Source organism: Nicotiana attenuata, unplaced genomic scaffold (assembly GCF_001879085.1).
Source record: "Nicotiana attenuata strain UT unplaced genomic scaffold, NIATTr2, whole genome shotgun sequence".
In the NCBI taxonomy this organism is placed as follows: domain Eukaryota; kingdom Viridiplantae; phylum Streptophyta; class Magnoliopsida; order Solanales; family Solanaceae; genus Nicotiana; species Nicotiana attenuata.
The window spans coordinates 40,348-57,237 of NW_017673080.1; the positions used below are offsets into that span (position 1 = coordinate 40,348).

General features: G+C 37.3%; 2 protein-coding genes across 5 annotated transcripts; both read right to left on the bottom strand.

The window, feature by feature from the left end:
* Window positions 1–1,431: 1,431 nt before the first annotated feature.
* LOC109215390 lies at window positions 1,432–7,275 on the bottom strand. Of its 3 annotated transcripts, XM_019379452.1 has the most exons (4): window positions 6,774–7,275; window positions 4,563–5,627; window positions 3,456–3,515; window positions 1,432–1,702 (listed from the first exon to the last, which is right to left on the bottom strand). In XM_019379452.1, exons 1-2 carry the CDS (start codon window positions 7,044–7,046, stop codon window positions 4,563–4,565), a joined length of 1,338 nt encoding a protein of 445 aa, XP_019234997.1. In that variant the 5' UTR covers window positions 7,047–7,275; the 3' UTR covers window positions 1,432–1,702; window positions 3,456–3,515. The 3 variants fall into 3 exon arrangements, with proteins under 3 accessions (XP_019234997.1, XP_019234998.1, XP_019234999.1); XM_019379453.1 differs by lacking the exon at window positions 3,456–3,515; XM_019379454.1 differs by lacking the exons at window positions 1,432–1,702; window positions 3,456–3,515 and adding an exon at window positions 3,535–4,455.
* A 236-nt stretch (window positions 7,276–7,511) lies between these two features.
* On the bottom strand, window positions 7,512–13,698 carry LOC109215388 (serine/threonine-protein kinase Nek2-like). Of its 2 annotated transcripts, none has more exons than XM_019379449.1 (15): window positions 13,511–13,698; window positions 12,577–12,748; window positions 12,360–12,426; window positions 11,838–11,903; window positions 11,251–11,297; window positions 11,077–11,122; window positions 10,876–10,956; window positions 10,749–10,791; window positions 10,627–10,676; window positions 10,465–10,546; window positions 10,350–10,399; window positions 9,304–9,377; window positions 9,150–9,201; window positions 8,563–9,012; window positions 7,512–8,384 (listed from the first exon to the last, which is right to left on the bottom strand). In XM_019379449.1, the coding sequence occupies exons 2-15, from the start codon at window positions 12,660–12,662 to the stop codon at window positions 7,752–7,754; spliced, it is 1,827 nt and encodes a 608-aa protein (XP_019234994.1). In that variant the 5' UTR covers window positions 12,663–12,748; window positions 13,511–13,698; the 3' UTR covers window positions 7,512–7,751. The 2 variants fall into 2 exon arrangements, with proteins under 2 accessions (XP_019234994.1, XP_019234993.1); XM_019379448.1 differs by having other exon boundaries at window positions 12,577–12,758.
* Window positions 13,699–16,890: the final 3,192 nt, after the last annotated feature.

Consider the following 16,890-nt stretch of genomic DNA (forward strand, 5'->3'; position numbering starts at 1 on the left):
CTGAGCCTTCTATCTGTGGATTAAAGAAGACCCCTTTATTCCCTTTGTCTGAAAATCCCAATGATCAACCCCTGTCCTTTCTCTTTCATTTAATTTGCTCTTCGGGATTGTTTACATTTTGCTGTTGTTTTTGTAACTCTAAAAGGGTGCGTGTTTGAATTTGATATATTGGCAAAAGCACAAACTGTGTGGCTGTATGAGGCGTAACTTGTTTATATAGACATAATAAAGTGCTCCCTCCGGTTCAAAATAAGTGATTTTTTGATTGTTTTCACAATATTAACATTTACTATCTCTTCACATAAACACTCCTAACACATACTCTAACATTATTTACTCCAAGGCCAATGTAGGAAAAAAAAATAATTAATTCATTCTTGAAATCTGAAAAAATCACTTATTTTGTACCACAAAAAATCTCTTATTATGGACCGGAGGGAGTAATTAAGTTACATGTATAAATTATTACGTACTAATTACGAGTACAATATAAGCTAACATCCCCATTTGAATGTTTCCTCGAACAAGAAGAAGAGTATCCATTTTTGTGGTCATATGTGGAAAAATAGGTAGAACTCTCTCTTTTATCAACTCTCTGGTCTGTGTCAACTGATTGTGCTCTTTTTCTTCCTAAATATTTTATACCGATATATCGTATACTCTGTATTATGTCATCATAACAAAATACTGAAGAATCTTTCTGAAGTGAGAAGAGCGAAAGCATGCTACAATTAACTTAACGATCAGCTGAAAAAAACGTTAACTAGCGCACAATGACTTTCTGGGTATTTTCTTTCTGGAACAGCCTTTGGAAGGTCGCTGGTCGAATGAAGATAAATAATTGTAATACAATCAGTTAGTTATTTTTCTCCTTTGCATATATACCAAACCAAAATTGTCACCTCAAATGTCATCATTCTCCTACAGAAGTCTTCAGTTTTACTATTACTAGTCAACTACTCCCTCCGTCCCAATTTATGTGGTGGTGTTTGACTCGACATAGAGTATAAAGAAAATTAACTTTGAAAACTTGTGATCTAAAACACGTCGTAGAAATTTGTATGGTTATAAGTCATCTCATTAAAGGTAAAGTATGAGGTTTAAAGTTAAATTGTTTATAAATAAGGAAGCCTGACATTCTTTTTTTGGTACAGACTAAAAAGCAAAGTATGATACGTAAATTGGACAAGGCGAATAAGTGTTTTCAGTAACATTCACTTTTTGACTTTAAACTTGAGGCAAGGAGACACTCTTTATACATTCTTCTAATTGCTTCAAGTATTTCGTAAAACATTAAATTTTCTTCGTCGTGATTCTGAACGCATCTACTGTAGGTTAGACTCGATCAACAAGAATTTGAAACAAATTAAGTCAAGTACCGAACGTGTTGGATTATAACTAATTAAGTCCATCTCACTAGATCATTTCAGCAAAATTTAATACAACTCATTCATTAACAAAACTATTCATAGTTCACTTCTTTTTTTAAAAAAGTTAAAGGTTACGGTGCGATAGTCATGATTTCTATCGGATAATGAAACTTTCCAGTAATTATCTGAACAATAAATCAGGTGGAGTAATTCAAAAAAAGAGAATAAAACATGTACCTTCAACCAACTTCAAGTTCCTACGTCGTCTACTGAAAACCCATAAATGTTCCTAATATGTGACTCAATTATGAGAGAGACAAAGCCGCTCCAATCTGAATTCAAAGAACATCTAGAAGTCAAAAAGACCAGCCTATAGATTAGGACGTTAGAAATAGTAGTAATATGCTCTCCAATAGGTACAAACTACAAGGAAAATCCATCAATCAACTAGTGGAATCATTAGCTCATCTTAGTCCTTATGTTATAGAAATGGGCAGCATGTGCCTATTGTGCCCACAAAAGCAGTCAATAGGCAATGATTGTAAACTATCTTTTTCCCAGAAACATAAAAAAGATTGCTATTCCATTTAGTGGATTGATTGACAGCACTCCTGGATAGAAATTCTCTGCTAATCTAGACACAACCCCAGGGCAAATTAAAACATGTGTAAAACTCATACATAAAATATGTGTAAAGCTGTATGCATGTAATCTAAATAAAAAAAATACACGAAACATGCAAATAATTAGACTGCTCCGACTGGACTGTAACAGAAACCTCAATTTGGGTCATTCTAATAAGTTGCTTTACACATAAAATATGTGTAAAGCTGTATGCATGTAATGTAAATAACTACAGGTACTGTAACAGAATGATTCTATGTTGCTTAACTCCTCTCATCAACTGAATATCTGCACCTAATGCAAAACAAGGTGCAGTAGGCTTCCATGTTAGCGCACTTTTAAGAATTTTACTCATTGGACTTCTGAATATTCCAATACTACTTTTGTATATGGTATAGATGAAATGTTTTTGCTTATTTGACCTTTTTCTAATCGAACATGTCATTATTTAGACATGATGAAGAGAACAGGCCAATGAGCCAGTCCTGGTGCAAGTCCAAAGTCATGAGAGACAAAGCTACTTTTATCTTTGGGCTAATCACATGTACCTGTAGCTAGGGGTGTACAAAGAAAATCGATAAACCACACCAAACAAATAATCCGAGTCAAACCGGAAAAAGAAAACTAATGTGATACTTGGTTTGGTATTGGAAAAAAAAAAATCCGACCATAATTGATTTTAACTAAAGCAAAGTTAAACTGAAACCAAACCAACCCGACATTACATTTGTACAAATTTTAAAATATTTTATACATATAAATATTTAATGTAATTCATTTATAAATGTTTCTTAAACTTTTTCATAGTTTTATCTTTTAATGTATTATTTCAAGGTTGGACTTAACATTCTCGATTGGTCCAATAAGTTTTTTAGCTCATAAATGTAGCAACTCAAATAAGTTCAAATCAATACTAATGCCAACAAATTAAATTTAATACAACACTAAAAATGACAATAGTGTTGGATATCTATTTTTAGTTTTGCATTGGTTTATAATGAATTGAAAATGCATAACTTAGTTTATCTTTTGCTTTAGTGCTTAGTTATGTAATTAATAGTACTTATTAGATGTACTTATTTTAGCATGACTTATATAGTACTTTTAGATTGTGTTCATTTTTATTGTGGCTTATTAATTAGAAATATTTGTTATATGCGATTTTATTATCGTTATTATCTATGACTCATCTCATATTATTCTATTATTTTTTTGAAAAATACATTATATAGTTGTATCCTACTAGGACTAAGGAAATATTTGGAGCACAAGTTACATATTTTGTGCTATGAAGACTTTACTGGAAAAAAATCCGAAAACCCGAAAAAACCCGAGAAAAATCGAGATTGGAAAATCCAACTTTATTGCTTTGATTTGGTTTACAGATTTAAAAATCCGACACCATTGGTTTGGTTTGGTAATTAAAAAATCCAAACCAACCGGACCTATATACACCCCTACCTGTAGTGTATCCGGATGAAGCCCAGCTCGTAAATCCCATTCATTTTACCTTCTGGCCATCTGCAAGTAACAGCAAAAGTAAATCTATGACTAGGGCATATGATTAAGGTAGTTCTCAGGAATCAAAAGTTTAGCGCTAAGGACAGCAAAGGTAATCCAAAGTCCAGGTCTTAGGAAGATGGAAAGAAATCACCTAGACTTTTCTCTCTCCGCTGGGATTTGAGTTAGACACCTCATGGCTCTCCTCCCACTTCATTGACTTATAGGCACACCCTTTGTTGCTTTGCAAGATTATGTTCTTTCAGCAGTCATTCTTAAGCAAGGTGCACAGTTGCAGCGATTAGTTCTTTCTGCCTGGGGCACATTGAGGAGGAGTGGATCTAGCTTAGAGGGTATAGGTTCACTGAACGCAGTAGCTTTTGCCTAAATTCTGTATATTCATTAAAATATCCGATAAATACCTATAATATTTGACCGGCGGGAACTCAGTTAATTAACTATAGATAACTGTAGGAAACCAAAAACTTCAAATGCATTGAGCCATTGCCCCTTGACACACAACTGGGTTGCTGCAAAAGTTCCAAAGACAGTTATTTGTTTCCATAGAAAGTGAGTCATTACAACCATTTCAAATACCTAGTAAATTCATACTCTAAGAAAATGTTTAATTTAACTTTACCCAAAATCACATTTAACAGGATATGCCTCATTTTAGTTCCTCTGATGTACCTCAATGGAAAATGAATTCCTAACAGCAAAAGTGCACGTCACTTCTATACCTAGCGTTGTCTCTGAGACAGGGACTTGAAATTATGGATTTTCACCTCATATACGGTTAGACCACAAGAGTAAGCATGATTCCAAGACATTTTTATGTCTCAGATCATAAAACTTTCCTACTTTGTGAACACATCATTAAACTGCCCTACGGTGTAAATGTCAGTTTAACATTGTCCAGCCAGATGGCACCTCTGGGCATATAAAGATACCCACAGAAAGCCTGAATCCAAGATAAAAATTAGAAACACGCTATTAAATACTGAAATTATTTGTCTGTATGCAAGAATTTAGATAGAAAAAGAGTCAGCAAAAGAAGTATTACAGTACCTATCTGTTGGGCTGTAAACCTTTACCACCATAGTATTGTTTCGTTGTTTCACGGGAAAAATCTGCAAATGTCATCCCATCTTTCAGCCTCGACAAAAGTGGCGGAACAATCTTTTGAATTTCGTGACTTCTTTCCTCTGGTGCCTGCCTAGGCTGTTCAATTCCCTCAATACGTATTCCCCACTGCTGACCATTAAAATTTAAATTCTCAAGAGGGTAATCCAAAAGAGAGAATTGTTTGCTCCATGCTGGCTGCAAGAAGACAACAAATGTTTCCCTGCTCAAGTTTTCAATCTTTGGTGGTCTACAAACACAATGAAGTGTTGCTCGTAGCTTCCCCTTAGATAATATATCAGCTGCTTCTCCAACCTGCAGAATGAGACTCTCCAAAGGTGCCTTTACCATGAAGACCTGATTCTTTTTGGGATCAAATATTTGAAGATATGTGTGACCACAGGGCGAAGGGAACTCATGCTCAGAAGAAACAGGTGAACCAGTATTTACAGCAGCTGGCGTTTCTTGGTGAGAGGACAACAGAAACATGGGAACTGTTAAGAGAGTGAAAATACCATAATCATAATGCCACTGCTGCCATAGACCATAGTCATTTGACTGGTCTTTCGATAAGTCAGTCCCTTGTTGTTTCGTACTTGCTTGCTCATTCTTATTGACTTTTCCATTTCTTGATTTAACATATCCGTTTCTTTTTGCAGCTTCTCTAATAATATCATTGTCAACAGCGGAATGGTAATGGATTAGACGCCCTTTAGCTGTGCCGGACTCTAGTAAGCTCTGTTGTAGCTCTTGGCCCCCAATGTCCTTATCACATATTTGTGCAAGACGAAGCCCTAGGTCCATCATGCAGTATCCTAGCTCCTTAAAGGTGCATCCTAGTTTCTTAAACTCATAATGATTAACAACTTCATCATCCCGATTTTCAACATCTAGATCATCAACCCGACCATCACTTCTTTCAAAGCATTGCTCATATTTCAATTGCATGGAAAAAGACGAGACATTTCTATTCGGGTTCTTCAATGAAACATCACTTCCCAGACTGTGTTCCTGTTGCTCAATAATAACAATAAGAGTATAAGTAATAGAGCAATCTTCTTTTGATAAGCAACAGGGCAAATTATGCAACCAGGCTCAACCATCCTAAGTTGCACGGACTCTTCGATTTTGGTGCCGTCCCCGTCCCGGTACGAGACGGGGACGGGAGCGGGATACGTCCCGGATTCGGTCAACTAACTTCGGACACTTTCACCGGAGTCCATCGACAAATTTGGGAGAAAAATTGAGACTTTAATTTCTCAAAATAAAAAATAAAATAGATTTAGGAGAATGAAAGAATAATGTCGATCTTGGAGAATGAAAGATTGAATTCCACAATATTCATGTAAGTTTTTCACAGAATATCTCTCAAAATTTACAATATTTTATAGCTCTATTTTTTACTAGCCGAATCCCCGCACCCGCACCCATATCCATATCCGTATCCGCACCCCCGAATCTTAAAATTTAGATTTTGCTAAATCCGATACGCGGATCCATCCCCGTATAGGATACTCGCACCCGAGTCCGAGCAACTTAGCTACCATCCATGTTCTTTTCAAGAGAAAATCTTAGAGCTTTGCAAGTTGCATAAACTTTACAATGCACAGTCAGATTTCAAAAAATAATAATATTTTAAACTATTATGATTTCCTCACTCAATCAGTAAAACTAGCAAAACTATTCAGGATACATTGATGAATACGCCCAGATTAAAGTGGGCTAAAGCATTGAACACCAGATACTGATGCCTCGATCTCAAACTAGTTATCAATAAATATACATAACCACCCCAGGTAGTTCAAGCATAGTTAAAAAGTCCTTCTTTAAAGCAAACTCAGGATTCTCTTTATAGAACTTCTCTAAATCTTACAACCAACTCGTTTTATTTGGGCACATTTCATTTACATAAATAATTTGTCATCTACCATGAATTAAGGGTTCACTAATTAGACTTTTTTAATCAAACCAAAAGACTCATCGCAAACACCTAAAACTAGCAGAAGTGTAATAACTAAACTTTTAATCTCAATTAGTTACTATATTTTCTTTTAATTTTCATTGCATTATGTTATTAGCTAATAAGCATGTTGAATATTAGACATGAAGAAGGAAGTTAAAGAGAAAAAGAAAATAAAAGCTGGGAGAGAGGTGGACCTTAAGAAGGCGTTTGCGATCTTCGTTATTGAGAAGAGAGAGTTTTCGAGCCAAAGGAAGAAGAGTTCGACGAAGATTGGAAGCTTCTGGAACGCCGGTGATGGCCAGAAGTCCAGGTCCCTCTGGTCCTAGGTTTTCCATAACACTTGTGGTGATTGATTCAAGCCGCTGAATTTCTTCACAAGATTCTGCTGCTGATAAAGCTCTCTCTGATGACAGTTTCTTCAAATCAGAGTAGTGAAGCTCGTACAGTTCCACTACCTCTCCCTCCATCTCTTTTATTGTGGGTTTGCTATCGCGGTCTTGCAATTTCGAAGTCTTAACATATATATAGTCGACCTAGAGTGATGACCGTTTGGTACAAACTTACAATAGCGGACGGACTTTTGCCAAAGGTTAAATATTTTTATTAAGTTAAATACTCCACTAACTGACCAAAAGAGTAGTAGTAGTAGTAGTTGTTTCGAGCAACAAGTTGTATATGAAGAAGATAAGCAGTAAGCTAAATTCATTAATTAAAGGTTATTAAAATCGACTTTTACTAATAAGCTAAAAGAAATAACAAAAATTATGACTTGAATTTTTTGTGACATCATACTTGTGATGGTCCACTATTTCCTAAAAGTTTTCAAACTTAGATCAGATATCCATTAAAAATTAACGTTTGTAAGGGTTATGGGTAAGAAACGAAGTACGTTAAAAAACTCGTTAAATCAAACTTTTATCTCCTGACTGATATGTAGCCTCGACTGTAGTTCATTATTACTCATCCCCGATTCTAATGGTCTTATTCATTTAGCATCGCATTACAACGAAGACCCAGACAACCAATTGAAAAGTAATTTTCCTTTATGCTTCTCATGAACAGGTTATTCATGTTGTACAGTTTCCCCGTGTGCATTCTGATTTTTTTTTTTTCTCTTTTGAAAATCCATGCATCATTAGTTCAGTTAAGCAGGAAAATGTAGAAGGTTACAATTACACTCCCTTCTCCTTGAAACTCTTAGTCAGCCAGATAGCAGTTTCCCTTGGAGAAACCTTTTCTGGCCCAAATGGCTTCAGTAACACAGTAAGCTCTTCTAAACGCTCTTGCTGCAATAGTTGAGCACTGAACTCAAGTAATCCTTCTAAGGCTTCAGAACGTTGCTGGTAAGAAGAGGTGTCAAACCTCCGGGGACGAGATTCTGAAGATGACCGGCTTGAAGCACCAGTTGTTGCATTATGTTCTGAACATTCACTTCCAATCTGCGCAATTCCATGAATAGGGTCAATTAAAGGTGGCTTGGGAAAGCTTCTGTCAACAACCTTTACTGTACATTTGTCTTTTGTGAACGACCAGTCACTATAGCATGGTGAAGGGGAAGATAACTGAACAGATCTCGGTGAAGCTCTCTGGATGGGCAAAAGAGGGTCTTCTGAAGAAGCCAAGGGATCAACCATCTTGTCAATTCTTGGAGCATTCACAGAGACATCCGGAGACTTCACTTGGTGAAGAAGACCAACATTATGTTTGTAAGGTGACTCCAACTTCCCAGCTTTTGTTGATAAAGGAAGAGAAGTTCTACGCATTGACTTGGACGGTCGGCTAACTGGTGTATGTGTCACTGGAAGCTGCATTTGTATGTAAGTATATAAGTGTAAATGAAAACTCAAGCCTTGAAGAACTACAAGTATAAGCTCAACAATATAGCACCAAGAAAAGAATCTACAATTCCTGTCTGGACTTCTCTTCATTTGTTTTGACTTTTACACTGAAAATCTTCTCGATACTATTCAATCAGACACGTACCAGTTCACGGGTAGAACCAGCATTGGACATCTTTAATGGAGTGCTCTGTCTCCTCTGAGGTGTGGAATTTCTATTTGAATTAAATCGCACAGTTTTGACAGCAGCTGACAACTTTGAGATAGCAGAACTTTTTACGTCATAAGGAGTACTTTCAACAGACGGCTCTGAATAGTTCTTCTTCAAAGAACTCATTAGATCTTTTGCTCTCCGGGATAAACATGGAGAACCCGTTCCAGAAATACTAGGGTTCAAAGCCCTATCACTGGACAATCGCCTCTGCTCTCTTTCATTGAAGACTGGAGCAATTCTAGGCTCAGAATATCTTTTTTTCTTTACATAGTTTGAATTAGAGGGCTGGGCGTGGAACTTGTGCTGTCTAGGGCTGTCAGAATTCAGAAAGATTTTTAACACATAGGGTTGAAGATGGGGATGTCGGAGTAAATCTGCAGCCTGGAACAACAGTTGGGAGAGAATTAAAGTGAAAAGGAGTTGATGTTTCAAACAGTTAACATCTTTGGTGCCACATGAAGCAAAAATTTGCACGTAGAAAGTTAATAGTGAACTTTGAGGAAGTGAGGGATACTTACACTTGGCCTGAGTTCTGGGTTTTTCCTTAGCATACTCTTAATAAGGCCACGGCTGCAACAAAAATAAATTTATCCAATCGTAGCACAAAAGACTAGCAATTTGACAAATAACTAAAATCGGTAGCCTCAAATGTGCAAAAGGAAATTTACTCACAATGCACCAGAATACGTGGTGGGAAGTGGAGCAACTATACATTTGTTAATTTTGTTAATTAGACCTTGCATATCCTGCATTCAAAACAGTGGAGGTCATTTGAAGTCTATTACAACTGAAAATAAACATATCGAAGGTAAACATCAATTAATTACATGATGAGAAGCCGAAAAATCTCATAAAAATAAAAAGATAGGGAAAACAGTAGCTAATGAATGTCACAATCATAAGAAAGAACTCCTCCACTGGTTAAAGGTAGAACAAAGTTATACATCATAAGTGTAAGTACAGTTGGTCTCACTATAGATCGAGTACTGAAGGGCTACACTGCCCATCAGCCGATGGAAACAGTTTTAGGAAGATACCTCAAGAAATGGTCTTAGACATGCCCAAATCAACAGAATTATTTTGGAATTATATTAGCACTACCAAGATTGTAAGCACAAAGAGTTCCTTGACGAACGATGATCTAAAGACAGCTATTATCAAGGCTACAAGCTCTTCCAAGTCCAAAGCTTGGCAACATATCTTTGTTATTTTCCAACACCAAGGCTGCACACCGTTAAGGAGAACTCAGCAATACCAAACATGTGTGTGGTCCATTCCTCTCAGAGACTAACATCAAACAAATAGCCTCGTCAAAAAATCAGCAGGAGGCAAAAGTTACCTCTAACATTAGCACCACCTTTAATTGGAAGGGCGATGTTAACTTATGCAACTCTAGCCCAACCCAGAGTGCTTTCCTCCATTATTTCACTACTTGCACTCATGAGGTACTCCCATTTTCAACCAATCTACAATTTCTCTAACTGCATCCTTTAATTGACACTCCAGCGCTCACTTCTTGCACGGAAGTGTATACATACACAAACAGCCCATGGACTAAATTAACATCGATACTAGATTATTTTAAAAGACAAATAGACCATCTGAGTTTCCAATACTTTCCCTAAAACTGCCAGTTGTACCCAGAATTTGGTAATTGATTATACAGCTCGTGATACAATTAAAGTTCATAGTCTGGAAAGTAGCATTTCATAACTTACAAATGCTTTGAATGCCGGCTTGTAAGCAGTCATTTCATACATGCAGCAACCTGGATATGCAAACAGTCAGCAAAATATTGTGCATCATGTTAAGCAAGGAGAGGTAAAGACTTACCCAAAGACCAGATGTCTGATTTACAACCATAGGGTATATCAGCAAGAAGCTCGGGACACATATAACTTGGGGTACCCACCACCTGAAAGCCAATATGACTCATCGCTAGACTAAGCAATACAACAAACACAAATACAGAATATTCACAGACAAGTTACTTACAGAGGAAGCAAGATCATCCGAAGACAGTATTTTAGCAAGACCAAAATCACCTGAAAACAACTCTTGAAATAAATACTCAAGTCAATCATACCCAACTTCAAGTTATGAGGTACAGGGATTACCTAGACGTATATCGTGCTCTTTAGTCAGAAAAATATTTGAGCACTGAAGCAAAAATGTTAAATCAGCAAACAAATCTATAAAGTTGAGAAAGAATAACTTTATGGAATAAAGAGATATGCTACTCACCTTGACATCACGGTGAATTATATGGTTCGTATGCAAGTGATCAAGTGCCATCAGAAGTTGAACTAGCCACTTACAAAGCTTCTGTTTATCAGTCAACATTAAGATTTCAGGAAATGAAATGGCCGCAACATTAGGAAGTAAATTTATTTGGTGGAGGCGGGAGGGTATGAGTCAGAAGGAAATTCTAAATTTAATAACAACCTCCTCAGGGAAAAGAACACCATTAGCTCTCTTAATAGCATCTGCCCTGCATAAGGATTGAAGAAGTGATTAGACAATATGTCGGGTAGACAAATATAAGCAACTAGATTCAGGACCTCAGGCCTAAGCTCCTAATTCTGAAAACAGTTCATGGGAAAAGGAAAGATGACTTACATATCACCTCCTTCACAATACCCAATAATAATGCACACGTAGCATCCCTGAAAATTGGGTATTTTCACATAGTCAATGGCATGGCTGAACAAATAATTCTTTCACAGCTATACAACATTATGACCACACCAGAACTCAAAGGTTTAGATGTATCTTAGACAGTTTTTGTAACCACAGTCCTTATATTGGTCTATTAGAACTTACCAATACTTGCTAAAATTAGAGTTATAGCACTACCTACCTTCTTTCCAGTAAAATCCAGATTAACCATCGAGATGAGTAGTTAAATAACTAAACATCTATCACATTCAGATATGCAGTTGCATGTTCAACCACTGCAACAACGCATGAGGGCTGAGTATTCACTTGAACAGTAGTTTTAGTTCTTACGTAGTTCAACGTCTAACCTAGATAGGCACCCTTTTACATTTTATTTTTTTTACTATTTGTAGACTTCCACTTAAAAATCTTTCATGTTGTTCACAATGCGTGTCGTCCGGAAGTGAATGGCATGAGCAGACAAGTTATCACATGTACGTTGATAAGTGTTTGAAGTGAAATGATGAAAGGAAAAACTATGAACAGACCTTTTCCACCCAGGAATCTTTGTATTCCACCACAAATGGACTTTGTATTCTTGAGATCAGTTCCATCTGAAAAATAAACCCAGATCAGAAATTGCAAACACAAACCTGCACCTCCATATTCCCCAGTCTTTCCCAACAAAAAAGAAGGAAGAAAGAAATAGATTAGGCAGAAAGGAACCACTCGAGTTGAAGGTGCATTTAAGATAAGCAAGTATCACTGTCTTCAACAGAAATGAGGCTTACTTCACTTTATTAGCAAAAGCCTTTTCATTGCTTCATGACTGTTACCAAATCAAAGAGTTCAGTAAATGTTTAACCCCTAACGCATACATAACTTTCATCCTGTCAGGTAACACTGTGCAGTTCATGGCATAACTTCTTAACCATTTAAGACAATTATGGTGAATTCTATAGTGCACCAGAAATTTCCTATCTAGATACCAAGATATGCAGATGTCTTTACACTCTTAACCACCCTGTTCGTCCTCTCATATCACAAGAAAGCTGGTAAAAAAGGCTGACCTCCTGGTGGGCAGATCTGCGTGTTCTCTCTGTCTGGCGAGCTAAGCGAATTTTTTTCATAACATATCTTTGAGGAACAGAAAAAAAGAAAGATACAATCAGATATCCAAATAAACTGAATAATGCAATAATGAAATGACTATGAACATAAACAGAATACTGTAACAAATATCAAATTGTAACAGGTGGAGTGAGAAAAGGTTGCACGTGTCCTTACTTCTTCTTTTCTTGTTTATGCCTTACAAGTAGTGCAGAGCCAAAGGAACCTTTCCCCACCTGCTCCAAAATCTCATAATTTTCCATCTTATGAGCTATAAGACCACCTTTTCTTTATCAAACAGATTTCAATCCAGATATTATTTTGTCACAGTTGAAATATCAGAGCAAATCTGCAAACACCTTGTACATGTAGAGAAAATGCATCTATTAGAAACTTCAGAAATGTTGAAATTTTCTGAACACTCAACAGCAAACATTAGCAACACTACATCAGTCCAGAATACATTTTATTACAGGAAGAAAAATTATAGCAAATCTGCAAACGTCTTGTAAATCGAGAGACAATGCGACTTTTATACATCATCCAAAAATGTAGGAGACTTTTTAAACCTTCACAGCAGCTCCCTCACATTCACCCTTCTTTCAATAAGATAGGAATTTTATACTATTTTAAATAATTACTAACAACTATCGTTTGAACTTATTGGAACAAAAAATTGTCAATTTGTACCTTATCATTGAAGAATTCTAAATTCTTATCAGCAGCGTAGGTTATTAAATGTAAATCAATAAATTTCCTTAATAAAACACAATTTCTCATCAGTGACTTCTTGTTCCTTGAATACAGTAGATACATACAAAACATAATCCAAGTACTCCAGTTCCTTATATAATATTCCATAAGCTCTACGCACCGAAAATTAGCACGAAAAGCGGGAAAACGCAATGTAAAGGCTCCATTTGAAAACTTTTAGGGCAAAGCTTAAGTAAAAACAAATAAACCTAATCTAATAGCTTAACCAATTTCCAGAAAAAAAATGTAGCGCATAAAAGGGAAAATGCAATACCGCATATGAGAAAAGTAAGTGCAGTAACCGAAACCTATAAATATGGAAAAAATCAAATTCCAAATAGTATGCTCCATTACGTACCTGAAACTGAAAAGTGATGATGAAGAAGAATTGGAGAAGAGCGTTAATGTGAAAATAGGAACGGCATTTTTCAGGTGTTATTCATTGAATGGAGATGATGAATCGAGTAGTTGGAATGATTTTAGTCAGTGAACAGAGAAGATGGAGAGCGGTAAAAGAATTATAAACGAAGCAAAAGCGATGTGGCCGCTTTCTAAAGGACATTTTCAAACTTTGAATTCTTTTTATTTTATTGTTTTTTGTTTCCAAAAAGCGCCTTTTGTTTTTAAAATCAAAATTATGTCCCACAAAAAAAGTCATGGGGTCTATCGAACAAACTTGAAACTTGGGCCTAAAACTAAACTTTAGTAGGGATTATTCGGTTGTCGGAATTAGGAAAATAATAATTCTTATAAAAGTTTGATATTACATTTGATTGACATATACGAATATAATATTATAAGGAAAATCTGATATTACTTTAAACCAGATTCAACATAAAATAATTTATACAATGATTAGTTTCATGAGTGTAAAACACCTAATGACCAAAATAACTTTGGTTCCCGTATTTCTATTATTTAGTTACTTTACATACAAGAATAAAATTACTTCAATTTATATATATAATTTTTACATAATACTAATGCCACCTGGCCAAATAACCAAGGTGACAGAATAATTTATGGGAAATATTCCTGTAACAATTCAGTATTGGTTATGCACTATTGCAAACTGTCATTCTCAAATACTCATTAAACTTAAATAACTATTTTTTATCATGATCAATGACATCTTTATGAATAATCTATATCTTTGGAAGAATATGTGAAAAAATCTAATGAACAAGTCAGAGTCAAAAAATTCATAATGATATAAGTTATGTCATAAAAGGGATTTTAAAATCTGTAGTAAAATAAACTGTGACTTTGAGAAATTGCAGGCACCTTAGTAGGAGACCCTTTAGTAGAGTAGTTCTTGTCACGATAATATGTATGTTTTGTTTGTTCTTTCTTGAGATTCCGTAAAAGGACTGCATCCTAAAAGCAGGAAAAGGACTTATCTCTTTATATATAAATTTGGTATTGTCTATCCCTTAATTAATTAATGTGGTGCTTATGTTTTCTGAGTTGATGTCTACTGGAAACAACCTCTCTATCTTCACAAAGGAGGGGTAAGGTCTGCGTATACACTGCCCTCCCCATACCCTACAATATAGGATAATATTGGGTATGTTGTTGTTATAATATTTTATATGTACAGACAAATTTCTGAGTTAATAATTTAATATCGTCTTCTATTACTCATATGATATAAGCTGTGTATGGGGTCAAATTTGATCGTCAGCATCCCTACGCCAGAGGGTACGCCCAGTGAGTGTACGCCGACTAACGTAGCGGGTACGACTCGGACGCCGGGACAAAAGCGACATCGTTTAGGACTCAGTGTCTTCACTAGGGAGACGTTACCTGTCTTGTAACTTTTTGATTCTTTCGAGGAAGGTCTCTTATTATATAAAGGAGACCTTGACATTGTAAAAAGGGGATTCTGATCTAATACAACTCTCTCATTTTCTGTCTTTCTCTCTCTATCTCTACCTCAAACGAACATATCTTGATAAGTTCATATTATCACTTTGCAATACCAGATCTACGACAATAATATCATCTTTGCATCTCTAGGTTTATTATATTTGATAACGATTTACCCTTTTCTTACTTTTGATTGTTTTCTAGCTTACAAAGTATATTGCTAACTTTTGAGCCAAACAATTTGGCGCCGTCTATGGGAATTTCGAGAATCAAAATCATAGTATCCACCTAGAGAACAACCAACTACCATTCTCTAAACCACACCAAACACAAAAGATGGCTGAGAATAACCCAAGATCAAAAGCTATATTGGGTGTCACTACCAATCTCCTTGGCCCTCTCAACGAGGCCAGTGACGATGGCATCCTGAATGCAACCCCTAGTATCACATCGGGTGCGGAGATCTCACCTTCCCCATCCGAAGATCTGACGATCTTGCACGAAAAGGGAGCTTCCACATTTGCGGCAACGGAAGCACCCTCAACGGTCAAGAAGCTACTGGAAAGATGGCTAACAAGCACTCTGAGTAGCTTGGTTGAGAGGTCACCACAAAGTAACATCAGGTGTACACCAACGGTAGATACAACTGCTGCCGCGGGCGAACCGGAAGTTGCACTAGCAAATAACGAACCCGTCGAGACACAAACCAACGATGGCACGCTAACAGCCATCCTAAAGAAGATGGAAGAAATGGAAAATGAAAACAAGGCGCTCCGCGATCAGATAAAGGAACATCAGGAGAGGGTCGACAAGATCCCTGGTGCCCCCAAGTTGCTACCAAAACGCGACGTGGGAAGGTTCGTTGAACAACCATACACTGAAGAAGCTGCCCCTCACTCCACCCCAAAAACCTTCAAGATGCCACCCTACTTGAGGGTATATGACGGAACCACTGATCCCGAGGATCATCTGATCCACTACGTCACCGCTGTGAAGGGCAACGACCTATCAAAGGAACAGGTACCGTCGGTACTGCTGAAGAAGTTTGGCGAGACGTTGACAGGAGGGGCTTTAACATGGTACTCTCAGCTACCAGCTAAGGCAATATCAATGTTCGAGGAAATGGCGGATAAGTTCGTCACAGCCCATGCAGGCGCGAAGAAAGCGGAGGCCAGGGTCAACGACATCTTCGCCATCAGGCAAACTACAGGAGAGGGACTCAGGGACTTCCTAGCAAGGTTTAACAGAGTAAGGATGAGTCTACCAAACGTATCGGAAGGTATGGCAGTCGCCGCTTTCCAGAACGGGCTAAGCAGGGATGGTTCAAGGGCAACCAAGAAGTTGCTGAGCCGCCTCATGAAATATCCCCCTACCACATGGGAGGAAATCCACAACGCCTATTGCGCTGAGGTACGAGCGGACGAGGATGATCTTAACGGGCCGACCCAACGGCTAACAGCGATACATCCAGAAACGAGGAGAGATCGACGGAACGAAGGACGACGAGAACAACTCCCTCGCTCCAACAGAGATCGACATCAGCCATACACCAGATCCTCCCATCCACCACCAAGGCATACAGACGCGCTACAGCGACATGTCGCTCCACTCCGAAACAAAAGAGGTACGCCTCCTTTATTATCCGCCCATAACTTTTGTGTGTCTTCTTCAGAAATAGTGTACGCACTGGAGAAGTTGGGCTCTAAAGTGCAGTGGCCGCAAAAGATGAAATCAGACCCCGCCACAAGAAAATCAAACGTCCTATGTGAGTTCCATCAGGAACGGGGGCACAAGACCGAAGACTGCATAGGCCTACGGCAAGAGGTGGTCAGGATGATGAACCAGGGATACCTGAGGGAATTACTCAGT